Source organism: Rhinatrema bivittatum, chromosome 5 (assembly GCF_901001135.1).
Source record: "Rhinatrema bivittatum chromosome 5, aRhiBiv1.1, whole genome shotgun sequence".
Classification (NCBI taxonomy): Eukaryota; Metazoa; Chordata; class Amphibia; order Gymnophiona; family Rhinatrematidae; genus Rhinatrema; species Rhinatrema bivittatum.
In genome coordinates this window covers 5,821,867-5,837,935 of record NC_042619.1, presented here as the reverse complement: position 1 = coordinate 5,837,935, position 16,069 = coordinate 5,821,867, and the positions used below count along the sequence as shown (strand labels likewise).

Below are 16,069 nucleotides of genomic sequence, written 5' to 3'. Positions count from 1 at the left end.
TTCTGTCTCCCCAGTGCCTGACGGTTCCCTATAAAAGCCTAGAGAAAGTCCGACCTGATGAGTGCGCTGTATAAAACTGGCGCAGCTCAGTACAACAGAATAGTAAATTTGTTCTGCACCAGGGTGGGCTTTTTGCATTACTCAAGATGTATCAGGAAAGCCTAAATGAAACACATTTGTTACCAGTCACATGCAAAAGGTTTAAACGGGTCAGTAACAGCACTGCACAGGGGTGCAGAGGAGGCAGGAGCTGTGGGAATCAGAGGGAAAGGAAGGCTGAGCAGCCGTAAATTTCTGTTGTAAACATGTCAGCACAGGCAGGAGGATGTAGAGAAGCAGAATAAAATTATTTCTAAGAAATGCAAGAAATGTTGCTGGAATAGATGAGAACACACAAGGCTAAGCAGTTTGGCTGTAGCTTACACAGCAAGCCGGCAAAGAGACAGGACGAGTGCTTGATTATGGTAATAAAACTGCAAGGACTGAGACATAGTGCAGAATCCCATGCTGTCTAGTGCATTTCACAATGGGAGTACGCTTCTGCAGAGGTCAAAGAGCATCTTTTGAATAGCTTTCCTTATGTGACGGGAGCCTATTTTCCATCACAAAGGAATCCCTGAAGAGGATTCTGGGTGAGGGAGCCTTCTTGGCCCCAGTTTGGAGTTTGGTTCACTCTTAAGGAAGTTCATGGGGAATTTGAAGATATTACAGGATAGCAGCAGGAGTCTGCCGCTGCTGCTCAGTGAGTATAGTGGGTGTGATATTCTGAATGTCCACTAAATGGCCTCTATTTTGGTAGGCATCCATGATATCATTGCATTGTGTCATGGTGAGAGGGTGGTTGGTGGTCATATGGGTGAGTCTTCTTAAGAGGAAGGGGGAGCAGGGTCCTATAGAAGCAGTGTTCACCAAACACATAAGAGGTAGTGGAGGATTTTGGCAGAGGGAGTTTCTCACAACCCATCGAGGGAGTGGGTTCTGCACAGAGTGGCCTCTCAATTGAGAGGACTTTGCAGGAGCTTTTCCCTTCAAGGGTAGGTGTTTCTCCTCAAGGGGATGCAACCAAGGGGAGTGGGCCGGGAGTCCCAAGAGGTGGACGGGAGTTGAGAGGTCCCACAGGTGTGGGCTGGACTTGGATTTAGAAAGCCTCAGAAGAGTGAGAGTTGGGGATATTGGGGAATGTGCTGGATGGGAGCTGAGGTGCAATGAATTCTGGAGGAGAGCAGAGGTCACAAGTAATTACCGAGGTGTTTATAAGTGGTGTCTATGGTATTAAGACTGATAAGTAGATTCTTTTGAGGGAAAAGGAGAACGTGAGGAGTAAAGGATTGGTGAATCTCGGGAGTTGACGGAATGGTGAAGAGTATTTATAATCAGCTTCTCTTAACCTGGGAGAAGGTGCATATACTATAGTCTGTTAGCAACTTAGTGCTGTTAACCCTTCCTGTATTTTTCTGTAAACACCTCAGCCTAGCTGGACAAGCCTATGTTGTACACTCTGATGGCTGGTGCCATCAGAAAATAAAAATTTGTTGTGTGAATATATTTGTGGCGTGAGCTCCATCTTTCTGGTGCGGTGTGATCTGATTGGGGGAGACAGGGGACACAGAAGGCGTTCCCATAACCTCAAAATCCCTGTCCAGCTCAGATCTGTTGCTCACCCTCCTTGCCTCTGAGCCTGGGTCCCACTACAGCATCTGCTTAAGCCACGTTCCCATTGAACCCTTCCTGGGGTACTGGCACTCGGCTCATTCGGGTGCCAGACCCTCTCACATATTATGTGCTCCGACAGGGTGGGGGTTACACTTCTAAGTAATCAATTATTAAAAGGGTCATCGATATTCATTAAATTACTGAGACATATCTCTCTATTGATTATTGCGTTATCTGGATAATTGAAATATCAAAACCACGTGTCGGTCCCCTGACACGTATTATTATTATTATTATTAGGTACCAATATATCTCTGTTATCCTGTTAGATAAAGTTTGGTTTTCTGTGGTTGCCCTTGCTGGATGGAAGCATGGATGTAAGTAATGCCCTCCGCTCCCTATAGGATCCAGCGCCATGTCTCAGTTGTGGGTTATTTCATTTCATTGGCTCAGTGTGGCTCCCGTCTCTTCGTTGGCTTTCACGTTGACGCGAGATTTGGTTTTGATAAGCAGAGCATCCTTAGAGTTAAAGCAGTTGTAAGGCAGGACAGGTGCTTCTGAGTAAATGGCAAACATGTCTAAGGATTAAGAATGATTAAAGGAGAAGGAGCTGACAGTAGCCTGCCGGCAAGCAGCAACCTGATGGTGACATGCCAAGATGACATTCAGTTCTAGGGACATCATTACACGCCTTTACTCTTTACATCCAACACCTACCGAGAGCAGCCATCCCTCGCCATAAGGCCCCTCGTTCAAGGTGCTGGAGCCAGGACAGGTCCAACACATGCCCATGTCATGCACTGGTCCAGCTCGGTGTGCAATGTGAGTTATTGCCTTAGGTGCACCAAACATGGACCTACTCTTCCCACAGATAGGTTCATGTTCCACAGGTGAATAAAATCTATAGCAAGAGCCGTGCTGGGAAAAGCAAATGCATTTCAGCTGCCGCACACCTCTGTCACACTGCCCCGCCTGAAGGAGGAGAGCCCCAGCAGCTTAAGTTATTGCACCCACGGAAGCTGCCGCCGCTTGACATGAACCCCAAGGAGGCAGCAGGGGCCCGGGTACTGGCGCTGCACGGGTGCAGGATATCTGGACCCTCTGTGCAGTAATTTCAGGAAGGCAGAGCTGTCCCTCTCCTTTCGCTTACGTCGATGCTGCTGGAGCTGTGCAGCGCCTCCTTCTGCCGGCAGTGACCGCATGCATGAGAGCGGGGGCAGGTGGCGGCAGCGACGGCAGGGAAAAGCTGTAAATGTGCTTTGCGTCCTGCGTTCCAGAAGAGGGAAACACTTCCTCACATTTTGTGCCTCCATGGCACCATCCCCGTGGACGCCCCGATGTATGGGATCCCCTTCGGTTTTGCCTGACTGCCTTCCTTGTATGTAAATGTTAGAAATAATGGAGCTCAGTACAAAACCAGGCCGTTTCAACACTGCCCAAGAACCACAGGGACCCAACCAGGAGAATCCACCCCGCAGAACCAGGGAGAAGGTTTCTTACCTGCATGGCCGCAAGCATTGGGCTTTCCACCTAAAAATAAGAACAAGCAGTATTAGGAGTTGAACGTGGATGGACTCTTCCTCAGTGCTGCTCTGGGCTGTCGATGACTGAGATGGAACAGGAGGCGCGCTGGGCGTGGGTAAGTGCCAGCGTGCAGAGGGGCTTTCAGCCTATCCCAGAGATCGTTTGTCAGGGACGAAGGCCAAAGGTCTCACTCACATTCAATGCAACCGGGGAGATTTTCAGTCAGAAGTTTCAATCTTTAACTGAAAATTCCCCTAAATGTACCCACACCTACACCTCAGGCTCCTAAATTTAGATCTGCAGTTCGTTTGCCGAGATCTAAGCATCTGTTTATCAGCTTGCACTAAGCCACGCGTTGTTACACGTCAATGCGCTTTCTTAAGAGGGCCCAGTAATCTCCATAGGGCCTACGACTTATAAAGCTCTACCACAGGCAGGATACGCTCCCTACATGCTTTCTCCCACCCTATCTCTCCCCCACAGGACCCTCCACCCTACTCACTTCCAAAGGGGTTAGCTTAGGCCTCTGACTCCCAAAGCTTAGGCCCCTCAACCCTTTGGCAACTGATCCCATGGTCACGACTTAACCAGTCAAGGAAGCATTAAAATGAGTGACTTAAGCGAGAAATCCTAATTCGGTGACGGGTGAGGATCTCTGACAGCCAGGACCGGAGTATCCTGGAAGATGGCCGCCACGCGCAGGGGGCACGTTCTGTATGGCCAGTTCCCAGGTCAGAATTAGCCAGGTAATGAATGTCCTTATCTGATTAGTGGGTTTATTACTGACCTCAGGGGGGGAGGCCCAGCCCAGCCCTCTGCTCCCAGGGGCTTCGTGGATCTGATGCATGGAAGAGATGGGGAGAAGTGACATGGAGGGGAAGCAATGTTAACTGGAGGGGGAGAGACGGAGGAGGGATGAGAGTCAATGTAAAATGAAAAAAAGAAACAACCCAGGGAATGCAGTCAAGAAAAGGGAGAAGATGTAGGATGAGAGAAAGAAGATAAATGAATTATCTAATTGCACGGCTTCTATAATCCTAGCTCTCACGTCCAACACCTGACATTGGCTGGGCTCCGATGTCACTCTTTTTAGCTTCGTGTCCTGACATTTGGGTGAGGGGAGCTCTGCCACTCTTGCTTACTACTGTGACTGCTTCCCGCTAATGCAGCACTACTCGATGTACACAGCACTGTACAAAAACACATACAAGAGTTCCCGATCAGTAGCGCTCACAACCTAATCGTACAGGACAGGGGAGATTTGGTGAATTTCACGTATTAAGAAATGGTTAAAATAAATAAGGCTGTAAGCGGGATAATCAGGGGTTAAGACTGAAAAGCAGACGGTATTTGAATAGGGCTAGAGAGGGAGTGGGACACAGGGTGCAGGCAGCCGGAAAGCACAGAATTGGGAACTGACAGTACAGGAGAAGGACACAGATAGGAGTGACTTATCCGTGCATCGGGAGGCTGCAGAGAGAGATAAAAAGAGGAGCTGCAGAGTGAAGGAGCTTGAACTGTCTGTGAAAACAGATAGTGACCCGAGAAGAGGGCTCATATGAGTGCAGCAGCTTTGGCTACACTTATTGCCCGTTGCCTGAAATCTGTCATCCAGCCTCGGGCTGCCTGTGGAGGGGAGAAGTGAAAAGCACAGGAAGAGAAGAGCCTGTGAGTGAGAGAGAGAGAGAGAGAAATATGCTGGATGTGCACGTGTGCAAGAGAGAGGAGGCTGTGTGTCTGGGGATGTGAGGGGGAGACTGTGTGGGTATCCGGCTAACCACGGGATAGCCAAATAGCTGTCCAAGACTTATCAGGCTAACATAGCCAGAGAACTAGCTCCTCCCTGGAATGCACCGCCCCCTCACATATCCGGCTAAGCTAAGGGGCAGCTGGTCAGCACAGCTGAATTTTCAAATAGTGCAAGATAAGCCAACTAAGTCAGATGTTAACCGGTTAAGTGGTGCTAAACAAATCAGCCTCTGGCTGTTCATGAATATTAGCATCTATTTTCTTTATTGCAAAGGTTTGTAGTTGGAAGGGAAAGGAGGGGTGCTTGGCGGATCTAAGCGGGGAATTTTCTATGCTCATCTGCTCAAGAAAGGAGAAGATAAACAGAGGCAGGAACAAATGAGGGAAAGCATGAAAACTGTCCTGGATAGGAAGTAACATCTCACAAGCAGTCATGCTGTATTTCTGGCAGCTGGGATATATTCCTACACTGTGGACAGGAATAACTGGGCAGTGTCCTGGATAGGAAGTGATATCTCACATGCAGTCATACAGGATGGCTGGCAGCTGGGATATATCCTTACAGTGTGGACGGGAATAACTGGGCAGTGTCCTGGATAGGAAGTGATATCTCACATGCAGTCATACAGGATGGCTGGCAGCTGGGATATATCCTTACAGTATGGACAGGAATAACTGGGCAGTGTCCTGGATAGGAAGTGATATCTCACAAGCATTCATGCTGTATCTCTAGCAGCTGGGATATATCCTTACAGTGTGGACAGGAATAACTGTGCCATGTCCTAGATAGGAAGTGACATCTCATAAGCAGTCATGCTGGAGCTCAGGCAGCTGGGATATATCCTTACAGTGTGGACGGGAATAACTGTGCCATGTCCTGGATAGGAAGTGACATCTCACAAGCAGTCATGCTGGAGCTCAGGTAGCTGGGACGGGAATAACTGTGCCATGTCCAGGATAGGAAGTGACATCTCACAAGCAGTCATGCTGCATCGCTGGCAGCTGGGATATATCCTTACAGTGTGGACGGGAATAACTGTGCCATGTCCCGTATAGGAAGTGACATCTCACAAGCAGTCATGCTGTATCGCTGGCAGCTGGGATATATCCTTACAGTGTGGACAGGAATAACTGTGCCATGTCCTATATAGGAAGTGACATCTCACAAACAGTCATGCTGGAGCTCAGGCAGCTGGGATATATCCTTACAGTGTGGACGGGAATAACTGTGCCATGTCCTGGATAGGAAGTGACATCTCACAAGCAGTTATGCTGCATCGCTGGCAGCTGGGATATATCCTTACGGTGTGGACGGGAATAACTGTGCCATGTCCTGGATAGGAAGTGACATCTCACAAGCAGTCATGCTGTATCGCTGGCAGCTGGGATATATCCTTACAGTGTGGACGGGAATAACTGTGTCATGTCCTGGATAGGAAGTGACATCTCACAAGCAGTCATACTGTATCTCTGGAAACTGGGATATATCCTTACAGTGTGGACAGGAACAACTGGGCAGTGTCCTGGATAGGAAGTGACATCTCACAAGCAACCATGCTGTATCGCTGGCAGCTGGAATATATCCTTACAGTGTGAACAGGAATCACTGGGCAGTGTCCTGGAAAGGAAGTGACATCTCACAAGCAATCGTGATGTATCTCTGGCAGCTAGGATATATCCTTCAGTATGGACAGGAATAACTGGGCAGTATCCTGAATAGGAAGTGATACCTCATAAGCAGCTGTGCTATATGGCTGAAAGTTGGGATATACCTTACAGGGTGGACAGGAATAACTGAGCAGTGTCCTGGAAAGGAAGTGATATCTCAAAAGCATTCATTGTGTATCACTGGCAGCTGGGATATATCCTTAGTGTGGACAGGAATCACTGGGCAGTGTCCTGGATAGGACGTGATATCTCACAAGCAGCTGTGCTATATGTCTGGAAGCTGGGATATATCCTTAGCGTGGACAGGAATAACTGAGCAGTGTCCTGGATAGGAAGTGATATCTCACATGCAGTCATATTGCATGGCTGGCAGCTGGGATATATCCTTTCAGTGTGGACAGGAATAACTGGGCAGTGTCCTGGATAGGAAGTATCTCACAAGCAGTCATACTGCATGGCTGGCAGCTAGGTTAGATCCTTACAGTGTGGACAGGAATCACTGGGCAGTGTCCTGGATAGGAAGTGACATCCCACAAGCAGCCATACTGTATCGCTGGCAGCTGGGATATATCCTTACAGTGTGGACGGGAATAACTGTGTCATGTCCTGGATAGGAAGTGACATCTCACAAGCTGTCATACTGTATCTCTGGAAACTGGGATATATCCTTACAGTGTGGACAGGAACAACTGGGTAGTGTCCTGGATAGGAAGTGACATCTCACAAGCAGCCATGCTGTATCGCTGGCAGCTGGAATATATCCTTACAGTGTGAACAGGAATCACTGGGCAGTGTCCTGGAAAGGAAGTGGCATCTCACAAGCAATCGTGATGTATCTCTGGCAGCTAGGATATATCCTTCAGTATGGACAGGAATAACTGGGCAGTGTCCTGAATAGGAAGTGATACCTCATAAGCAGCTGTGCTATATGGCTGAAAGTTGGGATATACCTTACAGCGTGGACAGGAATAACTGAGCAGTGTCCTGGAAAGGAAGTGACATCTCACAAACAGCTGTGCTATATGTCTGGAAGCTGGGATATATCCTTAGCGTGGACAGGTATAACTGAGCAGTGTCCTGGATAGGAAGTGATATCTCAAAAGCATTCATTGTTTATCACTGGCAGCTGGGATATATCCTTAGTGTGGACAGGAATCACTGGGCATTGTCCTGGATAGGAAGTGATATCTCACAAGCAGCTGTGCTATGTGTCTGGAAGCTGGCATATATCCTTAGTGTGGACAGGAATAACTGAGCAGTGTCCTGGATAGGAAGTGATATCTCACATGCAGTCGAACTGCATGGCTGGCAACTGGGATATATCCTTTCACTGTGGACAGGAATAACTGGGCAGTGTCCGGGATAGGAAGTGATATCTCACAAGCAGTCACACTGTATGTCTGGAAGCTAGGTTAGATCCTTACAGTGTGGACAGGAATAACTGGGCAGCGTCCTGGATAGGAAGTGATATCTCACAAGCAGTCGTACTGCATGGCTGGCAGCTGGGATATATCCTTTCAGTGTGGACAGGAATAACTGAGCAGTGTCCTGTATAGGAAGTGATATTTATTTATTTATTTATTTTATTTAAAATATTTCTATACCGGACTTCATGAATGGGATTCATATCAGGCCGGTTTACATGGAACTAGGGGAAAACCAGAGTAACCAAACAAGAAGGCCGAAACAAGCAAAGTTACAATATAACAGGGGGACTGAACTTGGGAGCTAAATAGCTAGGAAAGGAGAGATAAGAAAAGAATTAACTACCTCACAAGATATCTCACAAGCAGTCATACTGCATGGCTGGCAGCTAGGTTAGATCCTTACAGTGTGGACAGGAATAACTGGGCAGCGTCCTGGATAGGAAGTGATATCTCACAAGCAGTCACACTGTATGGCTGACAGCTGGGATATATCCTTACAGTGTGGACAGGAATAACTGGGCAGTGTCCTGGATAGGAAGTGATATCTCACAAGCAGTCATACTGCATGTCTGACAGCTGGGATATATCCTTAGTGTGGACAGGAATAACTGGGCAGTGTCCTGGATAGGAAGTGATATCTCACAAGCAGTCATACTGCATGGCTGGCAGCTGGGATATATCCTTACAGTGTGGACAGGAATAACTGGGCAGTGTCCTGGATAGGAAGTGATATCTCACAAGCAGTCATACTGCATGTCTGACAGCTGGGATATATCCTTAGTGTGGACAGGAATAACTGGGCAGTGTCCTGGATAGGAAGTGATATCTCACAAGCAGTCATACTGCATGGCTGACAGCTGGGATATATCCTTACAGTGTGGACAGGAATAACTGGGCAGTGTCCTGGATAGGAAGTGATATCTCACAAGCAGTCACACTGTATGGCTGGCAGCTAGGTTAGATCCTTACAGTGTGGACAGGAATAACTGGGCAGTGTCCTGGATAGGAAGTGATATCTCACAAGCATTCATGCTGTATCTCTGGCAGTTGGGATATATCCTTACAGTGTGGTCAGGAATAACTGTGCCATGTCCTGGATAGGAAGTGATATCTCACAAGCAGTCATGCTGTATCACTGGCAGCTGGGATATATCCTTACAGTGTGGACAGGAATAACTGGGCAGTGTCCTGGATAGGAATTGATATCTCACAAGCAGTCATACTGCATGGCTGGCAGCTGGGATATATCCTTACAGTGTGGACAGACAGAATGTGCACAGTAGTCTGTGTTAACATGCTAGTATCCAACAAGTACTAGAGGGAAACATGACATGTGCGACCCAGAGGAATCTCGCAAATCATAGTTCAAGGTGCTGCTTTATCGTTTCAGATTGCGTAAAAATATATTTTAACATTATTTATTCTCAGAGTATTTTAAATTCTCTGAAGCCCCGGGGGGGGGGGGGGGGGTCCCAGTCATTCTGACAATACTTGAAGTTACTCAATCAGAATTTCAGTATTCAAATGTTTAAATGGGACGAAAAAACCATTGCATTGTGGGAATGCTGTAATACAATTTCATAGGCTCATCAACCCAAAGATGAAAATTACTTCTGCTTACAAGAAAATGTCTTGTTTTCTTTGTGCTTACCAGCCCCTGCTGGACCCTGCCAAGTCTTCGTCAAGTAGCACAAACTCAGACGGCCCAAAGCAGTAAGGAAGAGAGGATGTGAGGATACTACACTCCTGAACCTTGACAGCTGGATATTCTAGAAATTAATTCACTCTAGAGAAACAGTTAGAAAACTCTTACCAAAAGCATAAATAACTGAGTCACACTTACCCCCTAGGTAGGGGAAGCTGTAGTTGTATTACCCAAGCTCTATAAATAACTGAGTCACACTTACCCCCTAGGTAGGGGAAGCTGTAGTTGTATTACCCAAGCTCTGTAAATAACTGAGTCACACTCACCCCTAGGTAGGGGAAGCTGTAGTTGTATTACCCAAGCTCTGTAAATAGCTGCGTCACACTTACCCCCTAGGTAGGGGAAGCTGTAGTTGTATTACCCAAGCTCTGTAAATAACTGAGTCACACTCACCCCCTAGGTAGGGGAAGCTGTAGTTGTATTACCCAAGCTCTGTAAATAACTGAGTCACACTTACTCCCTAGGTAGGGGAAGCTGTAGTTGTATTACCCAAGCTCTGTAAATAACTGAGTCACACTTACCCCCTAGGTAGGGGAAGCTGTAGTTGTATTACCCAAGCTCTGTAAATAACTGAGTCACACTTACCCCCTAGGTAGGGGAAGCTGTAGTTGTATTACCCAAGCTCTGTAAATAACTGAGTCACACTCACCCCTAGGTAGGGGAAGCTGTAGTTGTATTACCCAAGCTCTGTAAATAACTGAGTCACACTTACCCCCTAGGTAGGGGAAGCTGTAGTTGTATTACCCAAGCTCTGTAAATAACTGAGTCACACTCACCCCCTAGGTAGGGAAGCTGTAGTTGTATTACCCAAGCTCTGTAAATAACTGAGTCACACTTACCCCTAGGTAGGGGAAGCTGTAGTTGTATTACCCAAGCTCTGTAAATAACTGAGTCACACTTACCCCCTAGGTAGGGGAAGCTGTAGTTGTATTACCCAAGCTCTGTAAATAACTGAGTCACACTTACCCCCTAGGTAGGGGAAGCTGTAGTTGTATTACCCAAGCTCTGTAAATAACTGAGTCACACTTACCCCCTAGGTAGGGGAAGCTGTAGTTGTATTACCCAAGCTCTGTAAATAACTGAGTCACACTTACCCCCTAGGTAGGGGAAGCTGTAGTTGTATTACCCAAGCTCTGTAAATAACTGAGTCACACTTACCCCCTAGGTAGGGGAAGCTGTAGTTGTATTACCCAAGCTCTGTAAATAACTGAGTCACACTTACCCCCTAGGTAGGGGAAGCTGTAGTTGTATTACCCAAGCTCTGTAAATAACTGAGTCACACTCACCCCCTAGGTAGGGGAAGCTGTAGTTGTATTACCCAAGCTCTGTAAATAACTGAGTCACACTTACCCCCTAGGTAGGGGAAGCTGTAGTTGTATTACCCAAGCTCTGTAAATAACTGAGTCACACTCACCCCCTAGGTAGGGGAAGCTGTAGTTGTATTACCCAAGCTCTGTAAATAACTGAGTCACACTTACCCCCTAGGTAGGGGAAGCTGTAGTTGTATTACCCAAGCTCTGTAAATAACTGAGTCACACTTACCCCCTAGGTAGGGGAAGCTGTAGTTGTATTACCCAAGCTCTGTAAATAACTGAGTCACACTCACCCCCTAGGTAGGGGAAGCTGTAGTTGTATTACCCAAGCTCTGTAAATAACTGAGTCACACTTACCCCCTAGGTAGGGGAAGCTGTAGTTGTATTACCCAAGCTCTGTAAATAACTGAGTCACACTTACCCCCTAGGTAGGGGAAGCTGTAGTTGTATTACCCAAGCTCTGTAAATAACTGAGTCACACTTACCCCCTAGGTAGGGGAAGCTGTAGTTGTATTACCCAAGCTCTGTAAATAACTGAGTCACACTTACCCCTAGGTAGGGGAAGCTGTAGTTGTATTACCCAAGCTCTGTAAATAACTGAGTCACACTTACTCCCTAGGTAGGGGAAGCTGTAGTTGTATTACCCAAGCTCTGTAAATAACTGAGTCACACTTACCCCCTAGGTAGGGGAAGCTGTAGTTGTATTACCCAAGCTCTGTAAATAACTGAGTCACACTTACCCCCTAGGTAGGGGAAGCTGTAGTTGTATTACCCAAGCTCTGTAAATAACTGAGTCACACTTACCCCCTAGGTAGGGGAAGCTGTAGTTGTATTACCCAAGCTCTGTAAATAACTGAGTCACACTTACCCCCTAGGTAGGGGAAGCTGTAGTTGTATTACCCAAGCTCTGTAAATAACTGAGTCACACTTACCCCCTAGGTAGGGGAAGCTGTAGTTGTATTACCCAAGCTCTGTAAATAACTGAGTCACACTTACCCCCTAGGTAGGTGCAGTTGTAGTTGCTGCATCTCATTTCTGTACTGGTCAGTACAAATGTGTGTTCATCCTTGTTGAAGTTCGTTACATTGAAGATCTCATAAGGCGGGATGAGCACCTCGTTCTCAGTTACCAGTGCCGCCATGGATGCGATGCAGGCCCCAAGGCAGGTCTTTATAGTGAAGAAGGAGTCGTTACCAAAAAACAAGGCCACGTCCTTTTTCAGGGAGGTGGATGTGAACTGCCCGAACCTGATTGTGCTTCCTTTTCCCGATGAGGGAGTAAAGTGGATGTTCTTGGCGCCCCTGTACACAGTCTGGCATCCTCCAAAGCAGTTTTTCTCTAAGAGCTGCAGGGCTCGTGTCAGGTAGTAGTGGAGCGCCTTGTAAGGGAACGTCTCCATGTAGTCCTGCGGCGAGACGCCCACCCACCTGACGGCTTCATTCAGCCGGTAGTAGAAGGCTCCTGTGTACACCAGGATTGCTATCCCATGCTCATCCGTAAAGCCGGGCGGTAACGCGGGGATCGTGCCATTCCTCTTCCTCTCCCCCCACGTCTGCTCTGCTTTCTGCCAGGCTTCCTTAAACTTGCCGTCGTTGTTAAGCTCAGTTTCCAGCAGGCCCGTAGACGAGATCTTCTCGGCCATTCTGTCTTCACAGCCGCTGTATTGATCATCAAAAGACCATGGCGCCATGTTTAATTCTGCTTCCTTCATCTCGCATCGCACCTGAAAAACAAGCAATGGGTGTTCTGCTTTAAGAGTTTTTTATTTTCTTATTTTTATGGATGCATCAAAGTTCTTCTGTGAAGGTCCATGCTGTCAGTTGTTTTGGCACAGTGGGTAAGAGGACCAGCAATCCTTCATATCGGGGAAGAAGAGATAAGTGGTCTTGTGGTGGGTCAGGCTCACCTTTTGGAGTCTGCGTAGAATTTTAACTTCTAGGTTAAATGCATCGTGAAACAGTTGGGGGAACCAGGGTTGGATACAAATCCATGGCTGAGGGTCCATTAGCATTTTAAGCTAGGGATCGTATTAGAGGCAGGGTCTGGGAGCAGCAGTGGCAGTGAGCCACTGTCAGGGGATTCAGTGAACCCCCGGGAGACTCGGCACATGCACGCTCAGGATCCATAAGCTAAACCTCCAGATGACCATCACTGGAGAAAAAAACAGTCTGGCGACAGCAGGTCCTACCTCGCTACCAATGTCACTGCCCAGACTAAGAGAGAATAAGTGGACGTCTGCAAAAGAAGAAGCCATCCAAAGCAATCAAAAACCCTTTAACATTATCAAACCTCACAAAAGAAAGCGCCTTCTGGTAGGAGGCTCAGTGATTAGTGAAACTAATTTGGGATGTCTTTTCAAAGGCAACACAAAACTTAAATGTCTTCCAGGATCTTCAGCTGGTAGACAATGCAAACCAATTATAGAGCAAAGTAAGGACCCTAACATCAATGTTATCATCCATATGGGGACCAACGACCTCAATAGAAACAGTATCCAAGCAGTACAGAAAGATTTCCAGTCTCTGGGAAGGAGAAGAAACCCATGGCAAAGAATATTTTTCTGAAACGGAGGGAAACGAAAGGATAATCCAGATAGAGAATTTCAATACATGACTCAAAACCTGGTGTAAAGAAAGTGGATCTGGATACATTGGAGGCTGGGATCGCATCTGGAGCACTTCAGGACTATACGGTAAGGATGACCTACAGGAAAGAAGATCCTAAGTGAGACATTCCGGCCATAGATCATGGGAGTGGCAGAAGAAGGAGGCCAATGAAATTGGAATGTGACCCGCAAGCAATAAGGCAATACAGGAAGCGCGAGGAGATACTAATGAAATCAATCAGCCGTACGATCCAGGCTTAAGCCAAAGAGCATAAAAAGTGGCTAGGAAGAGCATGAAACTAGCCCCTAGATTCATCAGCAGAAAGAGCACCCGTGATTAAAAAAAAGAAAAGGGGGGTCATTGCCACAAGGCATGATGCATTTATTGCACCTGTGCTTTTGTACGCTTCATGCACTGATTAATACACCATGGGCACATTACTGGGAAAAGGTTTCTCTCACATATGCCAGAGAGCGAGAGAGAGAGAGAGAGGGAGGGAGGGAGAGAGAGGGAGGGAGAGACAGAGAGAGACACTGACTTACATAGACACCAAAATGTCACTCTCTATTTATACCACTGTAAGAGAGGGCACTTTTAACTCGTAGTGGGGTTTGGGGGGGGGGGGGGGGTAGTTTTACCTACACAGGAAACTTCAGATCACTGAAGATTTTCTGTCATTTCAGTTGGTGAAAGGTACAGGAGGAGATGATTTGTACAATGCACTCTCTTAGAGTTGCCAACGTTTCCTTGGAGCAGGACCGGACACTTGGATGGGGGGGGGGGGGGGGGGGGCGGTGGGGTCAGGCTGGCCGCAGCTGCCCTTTTAAATCGAGCGTGGATTATTTTCCTAGGCAGATCCTGCCTGCCTGTCCCTGGGGCTCGGGTTCCTCTCTCCTCATCCTCCGCGGCTCCCAGGAGGACAGCGGGAAGCAGCGAGGAGTGCGGCACAGCTGAGGGACAGAGGAGGAGAGTGAAACCCGGCACCCAAAGCAGGCAGGGGATTACAGCGCTGCCAGGCTGCCCCCGCTGATTGGCCCCCGGCCTTGCTCTGGCCGGGTTTCACAGTGTCCGGTTACCCTTGCAACCACACATTGTACAACGGCCTGCAAAACCGGGCTGTCCAGTCCAGAATCAGGCAGCTGGTGACCCTACACTCTCTGCCTAGCTTCAAAGCAGCTAGGTAGAGTAGGTAGAGAGTGCAACAAGTTAGGGAGAGAGTGCAACAAGCTCGGTAGAGAATGCAAATTACAAATCAACTCCTCTTGTACCTTTCATCAATTGAAATGACAGAAAATCTTCAGTGTTGTGAACTTTCCTGTTCGTACCTCCTACTGTGTATGTAAACCCCACTCCCAAAACTATCCCACGCCCCAAACCCCACTCCAAGTTAAAAGTGCCCTCTCTTACGTTGGTATAAATAGAGCATCAGTAGCATGGGATCTATCTAATGTTTGGGTACTTGCCAGGTACTTGTGGCCTGCTTTGGCCTCTGTTGGAAACAGGATGCTGGGCTTGATGGACCCTTGGTCTGAACGAGTATGACATGTTCTTATGTTCTACAGTGACATATTGATGTCTATGTAAAGCCTCTCTCTCTCTCTCTCATATGCAATAAGTGTTTTAGTGTGCCGGTTTTCCCGGCACACTAAAACACGATTTAAACGATATTTACAAACCTAAAACCGCGACGATCCGATTCCCTTCCCCCCCCAGCCAAAATCGATCGTTAAGACGATCGATGACACGATTCACATCTTTAGTCTCCATAGTCCAGTTTACTATCTTCTTTGTTTTATCTAGTTTTCATCTCATCGACTCTAAGATGATTTGTATTGAACTATCTTATAAGGTTAATGTTATGTTATGACCCGTTTTACTGTTAATAACCACCTCTCTTCTTTGTATCGCCCTGAGCGAACGTTACTGTTGCATTGTAAACCGTTGTGATATGTATATTTTACAGGAACATCGGTATAGAAAAGCAAAAAATAAAATAAATAAATAGGTTCACAGAGTGTCATAACTGGGATATGGCCATCCTGAGCTATAACTTGTGAAGGAAAGACAGAAAAGGGGGAGGAGTGGCACTTTATGTCAGAAACCATATCAATACAACCGAAATACAAGGGACATGGGATAGGGAAGAAGCGTTATGGGCTATTCTAAAACTAAACGATGGTTCTTCCATTTACATTGGTGTGATCTACAGGCCTCCAGCCCAAACTGAAGACCTGGATTGAGATCTGGTGAAAGACATCCAAAAGCTGAGAAAGAAAGAGAATGTTGATCATTGGAGATTTTAATCTGCTGGATGTGGATTGGCATATCCCTTTGGCAGAATCTGCAAGAAGTAGAGAGACAGTGAATGCACTCCAAACAAATGCTCAAACAAATGGTAATGGAAGCCATGAGTGAGAATGTGAT

General features: G+C 47.1%; 1 protein-coding gene across 1 annotated transcript in view; it reads right to left on the bottom strand.

Moving 5' to 3' along the window:
• Positions 1-3,001: 3,001 nt before the first annotated feature.
• LOC115091750 (ecto-ADP-ribosyltransferase 5-like) overlaps positions 3,002-16,069 on the bottom strand; it is a 74,641-nt gene continuing 61,573 nt past the window's right edge. Inside the window, exons 3-4 of the mRNA XM_029601928.1 lie at positions 12,036-12,762; positions 3,002-3,183 (exon numbers count right to left, since the gene is read on the bottom strand). Of these exons, the coding sequence (XP_029457788.1) occupies positions 3,080-3,183; positions 12,036-12,762 (831 nt within the window). The 3' untranslated portion in view covers positions 3,002-3,079. The remainder of the gene's footprint in view (positions 3,184-12,035; positions 12,763-16,069) is intronic.